The 17281-nt window shown below is 35.5% G+C and overlaps 1 protein-coding gene across 1 annotated transcript; it reads left to right on the top strand.

The window, feature by feature from the left end:
* The first annotated feature begins 1153 nt into the window (after positions 1-1153).
* LOC139763430 (uncharacterized) lies at positions 1154-16545 on the top strand. Its single transcript, XM_071689465.1, has 6 exons — positions 1154-1495; positions 4825-5872; positions 8703-8777; positions 11099-11419; positions 12739-12878; positions 14546-16545. Exons 2-6 carry the CDS (start codon positions 4829-4831, stop codon positions 15075-15077), a joined length of 2112 nt encoding a protein of 703 aa, XP_071545566.1. The 5' UTR covers positions 1154-1495; positions 4825-4828; the 3' UTR covers positions 15078-16545.
* The last annotated feature ends 736 nt before the right edge of the window (positions 16546-17281 follow it).

Here is a 17281-nt window from a genome sequence, read left to right as displayed (position 1 = left end):
CTACTGGATGTGTTCCTGTGACACAGCAGTGAAATGGTATTGGTGATGCTGACCAGAATTCGTGATAAATGATTACGAAAAAGTACGATCATCTAATGCCAAGAGACTGTGGCATCCATGTATCATCTTGAATGAATGGAGTGACAGGGACAAAAGCCTAGCCAAATGGTGGATATCAAAAACATGAAAACAGGTTGTAAAGATCTCATCCACTCATTCTCCCATAAAGGAGACATTATGAAATATGCAAAGCGGGCCCACCTTCACAGTGATACATCTGCTTAAGTTATAACGTGAACAAACAATTGCAGTGGAGGCCATACTTCTAAGCATTTGAACACACTTTCATAGATCACGTAATGCCCTCCAAGAGTAAGGATTGGAATTTGGAACTCCTCTGTTCTTAACGCTACCTCGCTACGCGAGAGATGGCGAATATATATATATATATATATATATATATATATATATATATATATATATATATATATATATATATATACCAGCTCAGTATCAAATACAACCCACCAGTCATACACACCCACCAGAAACCACACTCCCCAAACATATACAAGTCAGTTTCTCGCTTACCGTCTATGCACCATCCATAACTACAATAATATAAACACCGTTTAAACTTATCCTATAGTTGTCTATTACCAGTGGTCTCCATGTCTCCTAAGGCTGTCCATTAGCTTCCATGGTTTGTTTAACTTTATCCTTCCATCTTCTATTTGGTTTTCCCCTTCTTGTCCTCTCCACCTCTAATCACGTATATCCTTTCTGTCAACCTCTCCTCACTTATTCTTTCCATTATGTCCGAACCATTTCAGCACGCCCTCATCAGCTCTCTCAGACATACTCTTACTGCCATACTTCTCTCTTTCCATTTCATAATCTATCAACCTTCCTCGTTCCTCAACATTTCCATTCCAATACTCTCACCCTTTTCCGTACTTTCTCATCTATATCACATGCCTCGCATCAGTGCAATATAGTTGGTATTCATATAATCCACCTCTTGCATATATATATATATATATATATATATATATATATATATATATATATATATATATATATATATATATATATATATGATTAACAAGACCACTGGTTCTGTGGCCTTGGTTACTCGGTGTTGGTATTCGCTCTAGGGAGAATTGGTGGCTGACGCAATACTGCAGGGAGTACTGATGTGTAACACTGCGAAAAGGAAAGACTGCTAGGAAAGCTGTTAACCAAGACAAACATTGCTACAAATTATAGAGTAAAAGTCCAACCATCCTAATCTGGTAAATTCATGGTAAAATTTACAGTTAAACGGAAAACTATATATCTTCAGCAGGGTACTTTAATGCGTCCGAGAACATTGATGTGTGTCAGCTGATTATTAGAAAGATACAAGCAAGAACTTGTTACATTAAGTACTACTGCGTGAGATGTAATGCTTATCCTTGGAATTGGTCTACTGAAGTATTACACTGTTGAAAAGGTAAGGCTGGAATTTTGCTAAGTAGAAAATTTTTATGAAACTCAGCTAGTACAGTGAGATAGTATAGCTACTGCAGCATATTCTTTGATATCCCTTGTTTTAATATGTCAGGAAATACAGTGGTGAAGGTTTAGTTTAAATTAATGCAGGGCAAAACAAATTTAAGGTTATCACTGACTGTGATAGTAACACAGCTCATAAATTAATCATTTGGTGGTGTAATCGATATGTTTAAAAGTTTCCTTGAGATCATTTAAATATATTTTCATTGTCAGTGCAAGAGAGCTTTTGCAAGAGCTTTTGCAGAGTTCTTTGGTTATTATTTACCAAATCGTTTTGAAGCATAGAACCTATTAGGCAAGGCAGTAGTCTTAATTTAGGGGCATGCTAGTTCTAATTCCTTGATATTGACAAAAATTACATCAGTTACATAGGGATTAATTCTGTGAATGAATGGTTGGCTTGAGTTTCGTTTCTTAGGATGGGATTACCTGTATTTTCATATTCATATGTGGATTTACAAAAGAAACATAATGCCCACCCAGGAAACCTTATCTGTTGTAACCAAACTAACATAAAGCTCTTCTGAAGTGATCACTGCAAGTGGAATAAAGTTCCACCATCTGTGAAGAAACCATTGGTCTGATTTTTATTAAAAATTGTGTTTTATTTGCTGCACCCCTTAAGTACATAATTACGAAAACAACTTATAAGAATATAACTGAACTTTGATAAAATTTCACTTCATTTTAATACAGCAGTCATTATTTATATTATTAAGTGAAACAGTAGTTAGATATGATTTAGGTTGAAATGAACTCAATGTGTGCACCTCTAGAATTTGTGACTCATTTTAACAGATATCACATCAGAAGTAGCTCTTTTACTTTGGAGAATAAGATCTGATGTTTTGCATTTAAATTTGGATCACTAATTTGGTAAAAGTCTAGTTTAGCTCCGCATTGCACTAAGCACTGAATACCGAGTGTTTTTGTTTTGCAATAACAATTGTAGATCATGATTTTGATGAATGTTCAATAATGCGATAGTAGTGAGGGCTATGTGTACTGTATTCAAAGTTTCATTCTTTATATCTACTGTAATTGCCTTTCCTGCTTTAGCATGGCAATACATGGAGCATATCAACATTCACCTTTTTTTTTTTTTTTTCAAATCCAGTGCAGTTATGTGCAATGTACTACAACTAGAATTCTCATCCACAGCCAAGTCCCACACTCTATACAAAACTGTGATATCCTTATATTCCATGGTTCAGCCCACTTATATGTTGTTGCCCCCATATATCACATCGCTGCTACTCATTCTATCCAATGCACACCTCTCATCTTCCTGAATGTTCAGCCGTTGATACTCTTGAGCTTGTTTCAATCCATCTTTCTCCATGATATTTTTAGATTCTTTGTCAGTCTTCATACTCATTATCTCCATATGCCGTAATGATTTCAGGTCATCCCAATTAACCCCCACAATCAGACTGCACTTACTGCAACAGATGTACTCCTTACACAGTCAATCTTCTCCTGCCAAGTATTGTCCTCAGACATTCTTTTTCCAGTACATCAACCCCTCTTTCTTTTACTTTCTTACACAAGATATGAATCCATATAACACTGTAAGAACTACTATAACTTCAAACATACCCATCATTACCTATACTGACAGTGACTTCTTCCCACACTCCTTACCAGGTAAACCATCAGACATCTTTATAATTTGAACATTCATTATGTTCCTTGTGCTCTTCTGACAAGGACTTCTTCCAATACACCATATTTCAGGTATATCATGATTCATATTCCTCTGTGATTTGAACATTCATTTTTATTCTTCATGCCTTTATTAAAGATCAGTATAAATGCATGTCACAAGTCCTCAGTCATTTTATCTAGATAACTCGAATAGCCTAACATGTCAACAACACTGTCATCCCCTTCCTTGAGAAACTCGATGGCATTTCTGATGCGATTACACTTTTCATCTTGGACAAGGCTTTCTCTTTCTCTTTTTTCACAATCCATTTGTCTTGACTCTTTTTGGTCTACATATCATCTTGTCCAAAACACAGTACATCCACACCCATTATTTAGCATTCTTCAGTCCCTCAATTAGTCATTCTTTTTTATATAACTTTTTCTTCTACCACTTCCAAATCAGTTCTACTTGCTGTCTCCCTCATTTGTACTTTTTTCTCACAGACACTGTTAATAAGCTTCCATAGCATTTTTGTAATCTCTCAAGTTTGTGTTTACTCTCTGCATCTTTTATGAAACCTCTTTTTCAGCTCTTATGCCATTCTTGTGACCTTCTACCACTTTTTCTTATACTCTTCCCAATTAATTTCACTCCTTCCCAACAGATACCATCCATAAACTTCTCTTTTCTGTTTCACTTTTGCTGTAACTTGTTCACCAAAACTACTCACTACCCTCTCTTATATGCCCACATCCCACCATATGCACTTTTCTCACATACTTAGGCACTTTCTCCTTAAATATTTCCAACTCCTTGTTTCTTTTACTCACACCTTTTGTCTTTTTTAACTCAGTCTCTCCTCGTTATCTCTTCACACAGGCCACCTTTTCAGTTTGTTTGCATTCATCACTTCTTTCACACAGCAGATATTATGCCTGCTGTATTTTTCTGCAAAAGCTTCTTGGTGACTTAATATTAGTTGTATGATGCTCAAAAAGATATCACTATAGATAACCTGTTTGAAGTATTCAGGGATCTGGTGAACTGAAACAACTCGTTAAACTGAGAGAAAAATCTGCACACCAATTTTTTATTTGTTTCTTTGCAAATAGGTTAATTGAACATGGAATAAGCTATCTCTAAAGATGATAAATGCCAAAAATTAAGAGACACATTCAGCTGGCCCTAAATACCAGAATGAGAGACACATTCAAAAAGTTGTGATCAGCCATTTTAAAATGAAGAAATAATGTCAGTTTCTTCTGCAAATGCCCCTTTACAAGCCGGGTGGTCTTTTTGTTTTTTGCATTTGTGTGATGTGTGTACATGTATGCAGACACTCCTTCCCCCTTTCATCTCTTTTCATTGCATGTAGATGTGCTCCCTCTGGCACTTTTTTTCACTGTCTGTCTGTCTCTCTTTCATTTGTTTGGTAAATGTGATTTTAGTAGTTTTTCATGAAATTCTGAAAGATTAAAGTAATTCATAACTTCTTCAAATGTAACTATAAACTCAGTTTTTTATCGTGAAAAAGTGGCTTAAAGTATCTTTGAATGTAATTTGCTTAATAGGGCTTTTTGGAAAATGAATCAGTTAACCTATGCTTCTCTTTTCAGGAAAATGTCCAGTGGTGATTTATCCAGTTCTTGTTTTGTGTGTTTACGAAAACTCACTGAAGGTCGGGGCGTGAAGGGCAGTGCTCGTTTACGACATTCTGGTACACTGGTGTCTGAAGCCACTGGAATTGTATTAGGCCATGAAATTACTTTTTCCAGATTATGCTTCAGGTGCTACCGTTTGATATTAGGAATAGATTTTCATAAGCTTGAACTAGAGAAACTGAAAGAAACTTTTCTTAAACTTTATAGCGAGAGGAGTGTTGTTAATGTTGCTGTAGAAGAAAATGACAAATCACATCTATCAAAGATTTCTGAAAATGATAGTGGCAGAATAATTAATCAAACAGATGTATCAGATGAAGGGGTTAAAGAGGAAGGCTTACCTTCCTCAAGAAACTCTGAATTTACACCCTCTAATGACCATGGATATTACAGAAATGCACATGACAAACAAGCTGAAAACTGTAAGTATAGAGAGAAAAAGAATGAAGTGAAATGCTTTGCAAATGAAAATATATTAAGGAGTTCTACCCCATGTGAAGAACAAGAACAGAAATCAAGAAATATGGAATCAGAGGAAGGTTTAAAAGGAACCAGAGAAAATGAAAGTAATAATTTAGACACTTTTAATTATGAAACAACTAATAGGGTTCAAGAAAAATTGATAAGAGAAATGACTTTAGACAGTTTACAAAACTTTTCACCAAAAAGAAGGAAGATAGCAAAGAAAATGAAGGATTATGAATATTATACAGAAAATTCTCAAATTTTTGATGTAGGATTGCCAAATGATAGTGGAATATTTTTAAGAGAATGTGACATTACAGTAACTCCTAACAAAACTCAGATTAATTGTAATTTATGTAAAAGAGACTTTACTTCAAAGAAAAAGTACATTACTCATGATTGCTTTAAAAAGAAGAAAAAAGCAAATATTTCATATACATGCAAAGGATGCCAAAATGTGTTTGCTGTAAGAAGGGATTACATAAAACATATTGATTCTTGCTACAAAAATATGCCTGTGAGCTGTCACATTTGTCTGGTAAGGACCTTTGTTTGTTTAGTCTCTATGCTATATCTAAAACATGCCTTTTTTCCTTTTCTCCAGTACTTAGATGCTTCATGGAGGTGGTTGATTTGGTTGGAATGGTTTACTTATGAAAAAATTAAAAGATCACAATATTTTCCATTGATGGTTTACTCTTTTGACCACTTTCACTTTGTAGTCACTCACATGGGGGTCCCCCTTATGCTCTCAGACCTGATGCTGCCTTTTAGAGATTGCTGTTTTCCAATTTTATATTTTTGTTTTTTAACAAAATTATTCTGTTTTCTGTCTGTTCCAACCACTAAACTTGTTTGCTAATTATGTTAAGTTTTAATAATCTTGATGAGCTTTCACTTCTTTCATAAATGTTTTAATTTCAAACACTGCAAGCAGTTGCATTACTTGCATTAACAGTCTTATCATCATTCAGTTAGTCTGCTGGGATGGGTTTATTTTTGTACATTTTGCATGCTTTTAGTCTACAGATTTAGGATATAGTGTGTTACATGAAGATGTCTGTGGTAACATTAGCACACAAGAAGGAAGCTTTATTTTAAGTTTTATGAGTATCAGGTATAATGTACTGAAATCGTCCAGTTAAAACTCCGGCATCATTCAATATACCATGGTTAAGGCCACTGACAGCACACGCACACACACACAATACATGACACTCCAATCACCTGAATGTTCAAACCACACCACTCATCTCCATCTCTGTCTCCCCACCTTCCCCTTGCTCCCTCCAATTTGGAGACTTAGATCATAATAGTCTTTCAGTTATCACTTGTTTTCTCCACAAGATCAACTCATTTCAGTACACTCTGGTTCACTCTCTCAATCAGATAGTGCATACTGACACAAATTCTGATGCTGTCATACATTGAATGATTAACCTGTCTCATACCACTCATTGGCTTCGGGCATTTCATATCCAAAACTTCCTCTGTTTTCTATTCTTTTTGTGTTCAGGGCCGAAGACTTGCATCCATCCAACAACAGTGGGATTACTATGCCTTCAAGGGTTCCAGTCTCTGTCACAGTGGACTGCGACTTTTCCTTGCAAACACTTCATCGCACCCTAGACCTTAGTTCCTTCTTCTTCCTTGTCACTCACTTCATTTCCCATTGTTCAATCTGCTACTATTTCATTCTTCGGTTTCTCAACAAATAGAGAGGGAGTGTTGTTGATAGGTTATTCAGATAATGGGGTACCTAAGGACTGCTAGAAGAGGACCAAAAAAAAAAAGTGAATTTGAGAAGTGAATCCTCAAATTATAGAGGTATAAATTTATTGAGTGTGCCTGGTAAGGTGTATAGGAGACTGGTGATTTACAGGTTGGAGGCTTGTACAGAGTGTCTGACTTGGGAAGAGCAGTATGGCTTCAAAAGTAGAAGGTGAGTGGAACAAGTGTTAGCTCAAAGAATTTGTGTGAAAAATGTTTGGAGAAAGAAAATGAATTGTAAGTGGCATTTATGTAAATAGAATGTTACTAGTTGCAGGGAGGACTTTTAACTGGGAAAGTAAGTCATATATGTACAAGTTGCCCCATGCCAGTGGGCTGATAAGGGTGAGGCACTAAAGGCTAAGAAGCAGCACTGGAGTTCACCTGTTATGGATACCCTTTTGCTGTGGTTACCTCCCTGAGGGAGTTCCTGGAGGGAATACGAATCAGAGATATAGAAAGATAGAGTTTTGGATAATGGGTGAATGGCTCTTGTTGGGGCTAATCTATGTCAAGGATATGTTATTGTTTCGATGGTGAGGGAAGTAAATGCCGGGTCTTAGAGCAAGATATGCTGAGAGTGTGGGTAAATGGGAGGTAAATCAGGAATGCCAGAATCTGGCATTTACCAGAGACATAAAAAATTATGGCAGATAAAGGCTATGATCCTTTCTATGTTGACCTTTTCAGTACCCACACATCTCGCCTCCAAATCACTCATGCTGAACCTACAGGGGCAAATTTGTTTATTCCTTGAGTGACCAACAAGAGAGACTTGTATTGTCCATGTCAACGGATTGACTTTTACCATAATTTTATATGTGAGACGTCAAAACCATGATATCCAATGAACTACAGTATAAAACTGAATCATAATTTCATATGTAAGACGTCAAGGCCCTGATATCCAATGAACTACACTATAGCAAACTAGCTAATGCAAAAAAAGTTAAGCCTTAATCATAGTACAACTAACCACCTTGCCTGACTGTTTCTTTTGCAAGATTGGCATGCTTGACAGATGAGTGGGAGATGTCTCAATGAAGTGATGTCAAATTGTTTTATGAGGAAGTAATGAATTAGTCAGTGTTTACAGCATAATTCTTAAGTGGATTTTTTCGAAAGCCCTCAGGAGACATTGTAGCTGTGATTTTATATACATTAAGTTTGACTGTGGCATGATTAATCAAGCATTATTCATCCCAGGAAAACCCAGTGGATCATGACACAGCTGCGTGAAAGTAGGGATAAGTGAGTTCACTTCAAAAATATTTGCACATTATGTATGATCAAGCTTATTTCTCTTTTGCTATGGCCACCCCCGTGATGGGAGTTACTAGAGGGAACAGGCATCAGAGATATAGATAGATGGATACATATGTTATAGAAGTTATGTGCAGTGTATCAAGCTGCCCATCTATAGTATGAACATATTAAGGGAGTATATTAGCATCACATTTATTAAGTTCATTTCTTCCATTCTACATTTGTTAGTTTACAAATTATGAAATAGTTACCATTTTGACATTAATGTAAGTGGAGGTAATCTCCATATTTGTAGTAGTGGATATTACATGTTAATGTATACTTTCTTACAGATTAAACTTCCCAGTGCAGCCTATTTACCAAGACATTTGAAGTCATTTCATGAAGGGCCAGCAGTCATCAAAAAGGTACGAGTAGATGGATTATAAGCGTTTGATCAACAGAATTTTCATGTGAATAGTGATCCCGTTTTGTTTTTGCTTTGAAGATTTGAAGACTAATAAGATGTGCTTAATTCATACAGATACTGAAGATGTAATCTATTTATTTTTCAAGATGAAAGTATTTATTAAAATAGATCACATAACCCAGCTCATTTCAATTTTGGTGTGGGATTCTGGTTAAGTTTTTGAAGCATTGTTTGTAGAGAACTTTCTTCTTTTAGTTTCTCCACTTCTCTCTCTCTTCTCTTATACATGGTTTCCTTCCCTGATATGTTGTGAAGATGGATTTATTGATGCACCTCTCTGCAGCCTTGCATGATTGAAGGCATCTTACATTCCCACTAATTCCTTTACATTGATATGGGCCAAATTCAAAGGATGATACCATACCTTTTATTGCCTTAGCCTTGTTTATGTAGTGAAACCTTATCTCCTTTCTTAGAGACTCAAATAAATTGTTCAGATTATAAAGCTGTGATCCACTCAACAACTGTGGTTTTAGCCAACATTTTACTTTGTCCCTTAGCTTAGTGTGAAGGATAACCTCTTTAACTTGTTTCCTGATTAATGCCTAAGACCTTAACTAAGTACATACTTGTTTCAACAAGATTCTTGTTTCAGCTGTGAAGCCCAACAATATGTTCCAACTTTTTGCCTGTATATTTTCCTGAGCTATAGCCTGAAGTTTTCAGTGTAGGAACAAGGAGTGATTTCATGTATCCTAAACCCAACCTAACCATTTTACTTTCTGGGAGAAAAGCAGCATAGACTTCTCTCAGTCAACATACAGCCAAACTTATTTACCCCCTTTTGGACCATCTTTTGAGCTGCCAACATCTCAGAAGATAGGGTGCCAAACAAGGCAGTTGTCCAAATAAGGAAAGACTTTAATCTCTATCTCCTTAGACAGGTTATAACCACATCCACAAAATTTTCAAATATCCTATGTGATGTATTTATGCCAAAAGTCATAGCCTGCAGCCTGTAATCTTGGTGGGCAACAGTGAATCAAAATTTTAAGATTTATGGATTTATAGAAACATATCAGTGTAATTCTTTCTGAATCTTTTACCTTAATGATTTTATTACCTTTAAGTGCAAGGGTGGGCACGTGAATAAAAAATAAGATGGAAAAAGAATAACATTTCTTTTCCTGGGCACATATTTCCTGGATACTGAATATATTTAAATTAAAAAAAAATTTGGAAGCTAGTGCTGTTACACCATTGTTCAGATCTGTTATGTATACTCTTTTAATAGCAGGGTAAGTTTATTACCCTTATGAATTTTTTTGAGGCTTAAATTCCTCTAGCGCCATGTGAGACCTTTAGAGACCTCGCAAAATACTCAGTGAGACTGTTTTCAGGCCTCTTGCTTTAATAGGACTTGTCATCTGAAGCCAGGTGTCTGTTTATTTTTTACAGAAAAAGAGGATGCTATTTATCTGTCTATCTAATGGACATTCCCTCAGCAAGAGTCACCACTTATCCCTAACCTTACATACCTCACTCAGTACACCATTCCAGGCATTGTTCCTCCATTTCTCTTCCTCCAGAATTCTTTCACTCTGTTTCCTAATGTCACAAGGTATCTTCCTCTCACACCCATCCCTTTTACCATGCTATTGTACACTCTCCTTATAAATTCCCTATTTTGCATTACCTTAATTTTTTAGTCTGTCTGAAAATGACACAGATTTTCTCTGTTTGTGGATACTGATATTGTGTGGGGGGTATGGTTAACCAAGTCTCACACTTGCACAATGCATTGGAATATGTACTAAGGGATCAGCTTTCCATATCTGCCATTGCTGTAAAAATTTTACCATGCTATTGCACACTCTCCTTATAAATTCCCTATCTTGCATTACCTTAATTTTTTAGTCTGTCTGAAAATGACACTGATTTTCTCTGTTTATGGATACTGATATTGTGTGGGGGGTATGGTTAACCAAGTCTCACACTTACACAATGCATTGGAATGATAATGTACTCAGGGATCAGCTTTCCATATTTGCCATTGCTGTAAAAATTCATTTTTATGTCAATTCATTTTTATGTCCAGTTTTATAAGTTATAAGCTCTGCAGATATTCATTATTCTTCAGAACTATCTTTTCTAATGCTCTGCCTTCAGTATTGCCACCTTTATTTGCACTTCTGTGCATGGTAACATGATTTCTTTTTACAGATTAAGTCATAGCTTTTGGAAGTGTTTAATTTTTCCAAATTTATGCCTTTACTGAATCCTTTTATTCCTGTATAGATACATATATACATTTTTTAGGGGTGTCTTTGTGATCAATGTGGTAGGAGCTTCAGCAGGAAAGAGGCTCTTGAGCGGCATCAGGCTCAAGTACATGGCCTGTCTCATGGGACTCATCAATGTCCAAAATGTGGTCGTACCTTCCCACATACCTCCTTGCTGGCTGAGCACTTGAGGGCACATAAAGGATACACGTGCACTGAATGTAAAAAAATATTTAGTTGCATGTCAAACCTGACACTGCACAAGCGAGTACACCACCAGAAGAAAGCCTTATATCACTGTTCCAGATGTAATAAACGTTGGAGATTTCACTCTAGTTATACCTACCATATGCGTAAGGTATGTTATTCTAATGATATATGTATATGCTATGAGCATAGTTTTCTCCTTTGTTGAGGCTCAGGACTCACATTAAGGTTTATTTATAATTTTTACACTTAAGCCAATTATCCAGTCTTCTTTTGAGATGTCAGTATTCACTCCTTTTACAAGTCTAATTTTTTATGAGCAAAATATTTGAAAGTTTCTTCATCTTTTTTTATGCCTTGCTCACTAATATTTTTCTTTGGTACCTTTTCAAGAATATATAGGAAACTGTTGCAGGTTTAAGCTTTACCTTCCAGTCTAAGAAATTTTTGCTCATAGGATGGTTTTCTTTACTTTCACATGTTGCCATTCATGTTTTACAGTATATCTTTCTCTACTTTTTTGAATTATATAGATCAAAAGTTCCTATAAATGATTTCATAACATTTCATGTTCCATTCCTTCAGTTTTACATGTCAAAATGTTTGTAAATACCCCCCAGCTTATTGATTTCAGCTTCTTTCTTGGTGACCATGCAGAACAGCAGGATGTAATTTTGTACAACATACTTTATGTACATTGAAAATTTTCAAAACTAGTCTTCTATGTCTTTTCATGAAAGTTATCACCATCACACCACTTATTACTTCACTTGATAGTATAATTCTTTAATTGTGCTTTTATGTGATCTCCAGCATCTTTGAATGTTTTAACTCCTGCAGTTTCTTTTTCATTTGGATCCTGTTGAGTGTTGTAAATTAGAAGGAAAAAAAGATAAGCAATATAAGTTTATGTAATTTGTATACATAGGATAGGCGAGCTAGGAAGGTAAAATGTCTTTCCCTAAACTGGGAATCGTTTAGTCATAATCTAAAAAAACAAGAGCACCTTTTTGTACTAACTTTTAAGTACCTACGACAAGATTCAATTAGAATGGCAGGGCTAGTGGGAAATGCTTTCTGCATGCCTTCCTTGATTTATAAGACTATTCCTCCGAGCTGCCCCATGACTACATAATTATCAATTTTTGGTCTCATCTTGGACTGAGAGAGAGAGAGAGAGAGAGAGAGAGAGAGAGAGAGAGAGAGAGAGAGAGAGAGAGAGAGAGAGTTTGCACATGAAAAAAATAATGCATTTCTAAGGCCATTCTGTACTCTCCTGTTGAGCTGAAAACCAAGCTGTCTTTCATGGGCGTTACTAATATCTGAGACAATTCAGTACTTAATTCATATAGATACATTATTTTACAGAGGTATAGGTTTGGAAATAATTGAAATACATGTTAATGAAAATATGCTACTTCTCTTACTTTGGTTAAAATGAACTGTTATTATATACATTTTCCCTTCCAGCTTCATGGATTGGCACAGCATAAATGCTCAAAATGCAAGTTACTGTTTTCTGCCGAGGGTGCATTAGAACGGCATAAGGAAATTTGTGTCACACATAGGGAGGAGACCAAAATTGTACCCAGCAATGCAAAAACCACTAAGTAAGTTCTTGGAATTATTGTAAAGTTGTCCTTTACTTTAGCGAATGCACTACAAAAATATTAGTATAAGGGGAGCTATATTTTAGGGCCCCACTCTGGTCCCAGTACTTGCACTCAAGTCTCACAGATAGACACAAGCTTTATACATTAATGCTTAAAGTATACTGTAATATTTTTAGTTGTTTAAAGCATATTTTGATATTTTCAGTTGTTTATTGTCAACTGCTGCACAAGCAATGAGACATCACAGTTTGGAGTGATAGTGGAGGGAGTTGACACTGAAGTCACTTTGCTTTGTCTGATATATTTTTTTCATTTTTTTTGTCTGACCATGATTACATGGATGTGTTTCATGTGATGCATATTTCTTGTTAGTATCTTTTAGTTATTTGTTTTTTTTTTTAGAAAATTTTCAAATGAAAAATCAAGTAACAGCATCACTGTCCCCTTACCATCAACTTCAACCATATAACACTGTTACTCAAAGAAGGATCCAGACATTCCAAAGCAACACAGACTAGTCAGTTTGACATCACATATAATTAAAGTATTTCAAAGAGTAAAGAAGAAATGCATAATGGTGCATCTTACTAACAACAAAATCATAAATGAAAACCAGCATTGCTTTGTAATAGATAAAAGCACAGATGCAACTATTAGGTCACCACATTGCTGTCTATGACATACTAATGAGGGAGAAGAATGGACCCTGTTTTTCCAGATTTTGCAAAAGTATTTGACAAATCTAATTATGGAGCACTGTTAAAGAAAGTAAAAAGAATTGCTATTTAAGAAGAAAATAGGAAAAAGATCAAAGAATTTCTTACCCAAAGCAATTTCAAAGGATTTGCTAATGGAAAGACATCTGACTATATTGACCTTTTGGATGTACCATAAGGAACAGTGTTAGCCTTTAGGTGTCCCTTAAGGAACTGTATTAGTAGATACAGAATCCTTAATTCAAATGTAATTCATGGACATGTAATGAAAAGGTACCTGAGAAAAATATATGAATGACCAGCATGGAAGCTGGAACAGTTATTCAATGCCATACCAGGAGTGACTACAGAAACATTCAAAAGAATGACCCTTGGTTGAAGACAATAACATATGATCCTAGAACAGACAATTACATGAGAAGAATAGCCAATGAGAAAAAAAGTATCGTATAATAAGCATGATTTGAGATGACTTATAGGTTAGCGGTCAAGACAAATTGAATAGTACAATAAGCAAGCGTTGTGATAAGTGCTAGTCCAGGCATTGTGGCAAAATCTTGCTAAAGTTACTTGTAGGTAGGTTAGAATAGTACAACAAGCAAGCATTGTGGAAAGTACCACGTGTTAGCCCTGGCATCGTGGCAAAATCTCGTCATAGGTACTCGTAGGTAGGTACCCATCTATTATTGTTTAACTCCCCCCCCCATCAAACCAGATATTTTCATTCACAGTTTTCATTCACAATTGGTTCCCCATGAACCAAATGTTTGAACCAATTCTTTGAGCATCATATGCTTGTGCCCACAATAAACCTTAGCCATGTATCACGTTTGAAAATATATTGATGGCAATGCTCAATATCCATTTTCCAACAGCATGTGCTTGTATAGTATTTTTAGAATATGAATGCATAAAACATTTTATTAATGTCATCTTAATCCTTTGCAGAGCAGAGAAAGTGGGAAGAGAATCTGAGTGTCAGGGAATCACCAAAATTGTTGAGCAGAAAACTAAAAGGAGTAGCAGTTTGACAATCAATTCAAAAGATAAGACACTGTTAAGTAAATTAGGATCCAATATAGCCATAGCTCTTAGTAGAACTGAAACTGGTATTGATATTCAAACCTGTAAAGATGCCACAGACAGATTACAAGAGTTATCTACTGAAATAACCAGCAAGCATTTAAGTGTTTTGAATAAGAAAAATGTACATCCAGACATGTCACCTGTATCCCCATCTAACACTGTAACTTATACAGAAAATGAAGACACTATAGAGCCTAAAGATACTATAGTTTTTATGCCACCAGTTACTGAGCTTAAAGAAGATGAAGTTGTCTATCATGTGTCAGGTCAGGAACCACCTTGGTCATCATCAGGAGAGATTGTTCTTGAAACTCTTGATGACTTGAGTAATAATGATTGTCAGTACGTTATTCTAGTAGAAGATGAGAGTAGTGATCCCAGGACAGTTAAATAAGTGAAATCCTTTTCTAATTTTTTTGTCATTTTTACATTGTCTGTTTGGCAGGGTGGCTCCCAATACTTAAAGTTAATAAATGGTTAGTATTTGTTTGGGCTATAGGCATATAAACTGGCAGGGTCATTCAGGCCATCAATGTTAAGCTGCATTTACAAATAGAAAAATCTTTAACTCCTTCTTAAGGAGTTAAAGATAATTCTAAGACCTCATACACTCAGACTATATATACGACTCTTGTATATATTAACCATGTTCACACCTTTGTGTATTTTATCACTACTCAAAATAGTTCTTTAAGAGTTTTAAGTATTAGTTTAAGTAACATATATAATGATGTCCTTATCCAATTGCACTGTATGAAGTAAAGCTACATAAATGAATGATTAAAAAGAATAATTGTGATTTCTGCAAATGAGGTTACTAAGAAACAGAATGGGTATAATAAACATAAGAAATGAGAGGAGACCAATAAGGAAAGTAAGAAACTGCAATGCCTGTTGTAAGTCATTCTGTTAGATAAGACTGTGATGTGAATTTAGCTGCAAAAAATGAGAAATTCACTCGCACTGAGAAAGTTATTTACCATCTTAAAAGTATGGGAATCTGAAGCTGCTTAGTGTACAATTCAAAGAGTAAGGATCAACTTACACTACCAGAGCTTGGATGATTTATTGTATGGTATATGGAGAAATTTTTCCCTTTTTATGACAGTAATCCAGCATCAGGGTGGTTAACCTTCCAATTGTAGCAGAGTCAAAGAAATCACTTGCACAGTACACAGTCACATTTTATAGTAATTAGTCTAATCCTTATTACCGAGCCATAAGAGAGGGTTTATGTGATCAACTTGTGAAGACTTTGATGTGAATCACATGTGACATGATCTGATTTTAAGGGAATGCTTCAACTTTTGTAATTAAAATGGTTAATCTTCTAACTGTGGCAGTCTAAATCTCACCGACAGTGCACAGTTAATTTTGCTATTTTTGCATAACTTTTACAGTTGAGCCATAATAAAGGGTTTGTATGATTGACATGTATGTGTACATATGCCTTATGAATATTCTTTGATGTAGATTGCCTGTGGCATGATCTGATTTTGATGAGGAAGTGTTTCACCATTTCTGGTTATGTGGAGATGTACCAGATGTTACCAAGTTGAGTGCTTGTGGTTACGTTGTAAGTGAAAAGTCACCTTTGGCAAGGTTGTAACGCTGGAGATCAATCTTGTTGAAGATTTTCTCACTCCAAAGGAGTCCATCATTCCCCTGCTACTGATTGTAGTGCAGCCTTGAAGCTGCAAGAACTCTAGAAAAAGAGGTCCTTGGGGTTTAAAAGAATAAAGATGTGTAGTGGACTGGTAGTTGAACCTTTACCTTAAGAAGCCAGATTATTTGTATTTTTTTAGGATTTTTCATGAACCATTTGATAGAAAAATGAGGTGTCCATTAAATAGTATCATATTTCAGTTATTTCATTACTGGATACACCATCCTTGATAGAAAATACATGAATAGTTTCAACATACATGAAGATTATTTTTGTATATATTTTTTAAGGATATATAATCCACTGGAAAGTGGAACCTAAATGAATTAATGTTGATAGGAGTTTCTTGTTCTAAGACTTCTTTATTAGGTTTTTCCATTTAATGGCCATATGAAATATATAAGAAATTACTTCTTGTAACTGTTGTACAAAGACTGAAAATTTATGTTATATATCATGATGAAAAAGCACACACTGGTATACCCTGTATAATATTGTAACATGAATGTTAACCTTCTCGCAACATATGTATGTACACAGAAGTTGACCTTCACACCTCTGTAAACTTAAAATGGCCCACTGGGGCTTTCAGTCCATTAAGTTTAAGGTTTCATTATCGTCATTATGTATTGTGACTAAAGGAAATAGAGTGGAAAAGTACTGGATGGAGAGAAATAGTAGAATGCATGCGAAGGAGGCATGTATGGACAGGGAGAAGTAGAGACCCTTTTTACCCTGGCCATCCCCTTGATGGCAGTTACTGGAGGGAACGGGCATCAGAGATATAGACAGATAGACAATATGTAATGTTCTGAGATATACTGTAAAACTTAAACTTCGCAATTCTTTTTAACAGTAGCTAGTTGAAAGTGAATTATTCTGAAAGAAGAACCAGCTCCTATCTGGGTGTTTAGGGGATAACTATAAAATTG

Source organism: Panulirus ornatus, chromosome 47, assembly GCF_036320965.1.
Source record: "Panulirus ornatus isolate Po-2019 chromosome 47, ASM3632096v1, whole genome shotgun sequence".
Classification (NCBI taxonomy): Eukaryota; Metazoa; Arthropoda; class Malacostraca; order Decapoda; family Palinuridae; genus Panulirus; species Panulirus ornatus.
The sequence above is the reverse complement of the archived record's forward strand: the minus strand, read 5'-3'. Positions and strand labels throughout refer to the sequence as shown.

Excerpts from the sequence above, each read along its gene's own strand:
- LOC139763430 (XM_071689465.1), top strand. The coding sequence starts at position 4,829 with ATGTCCAGTGGTGATTTATCCAGTTCTTGTTTTGTGTGTTTACGAAAA. Across the intron at positions 5,873-8,702 it reads TGAGCTGTCACATTTGTCTG|ATTAAACTTCCCAGTGCAGC; the intron begins GTAAGGACCTTT and ends ACTTTCTTACAG. Across the intron at positions 12,879-14,545 it reads AGCAATGCAAAAACCACTAA|AGCAGAGAAAGTGGGAAGAG; the intron begins GTAAGTTCTTGG and ends AATCCTTTGCAG.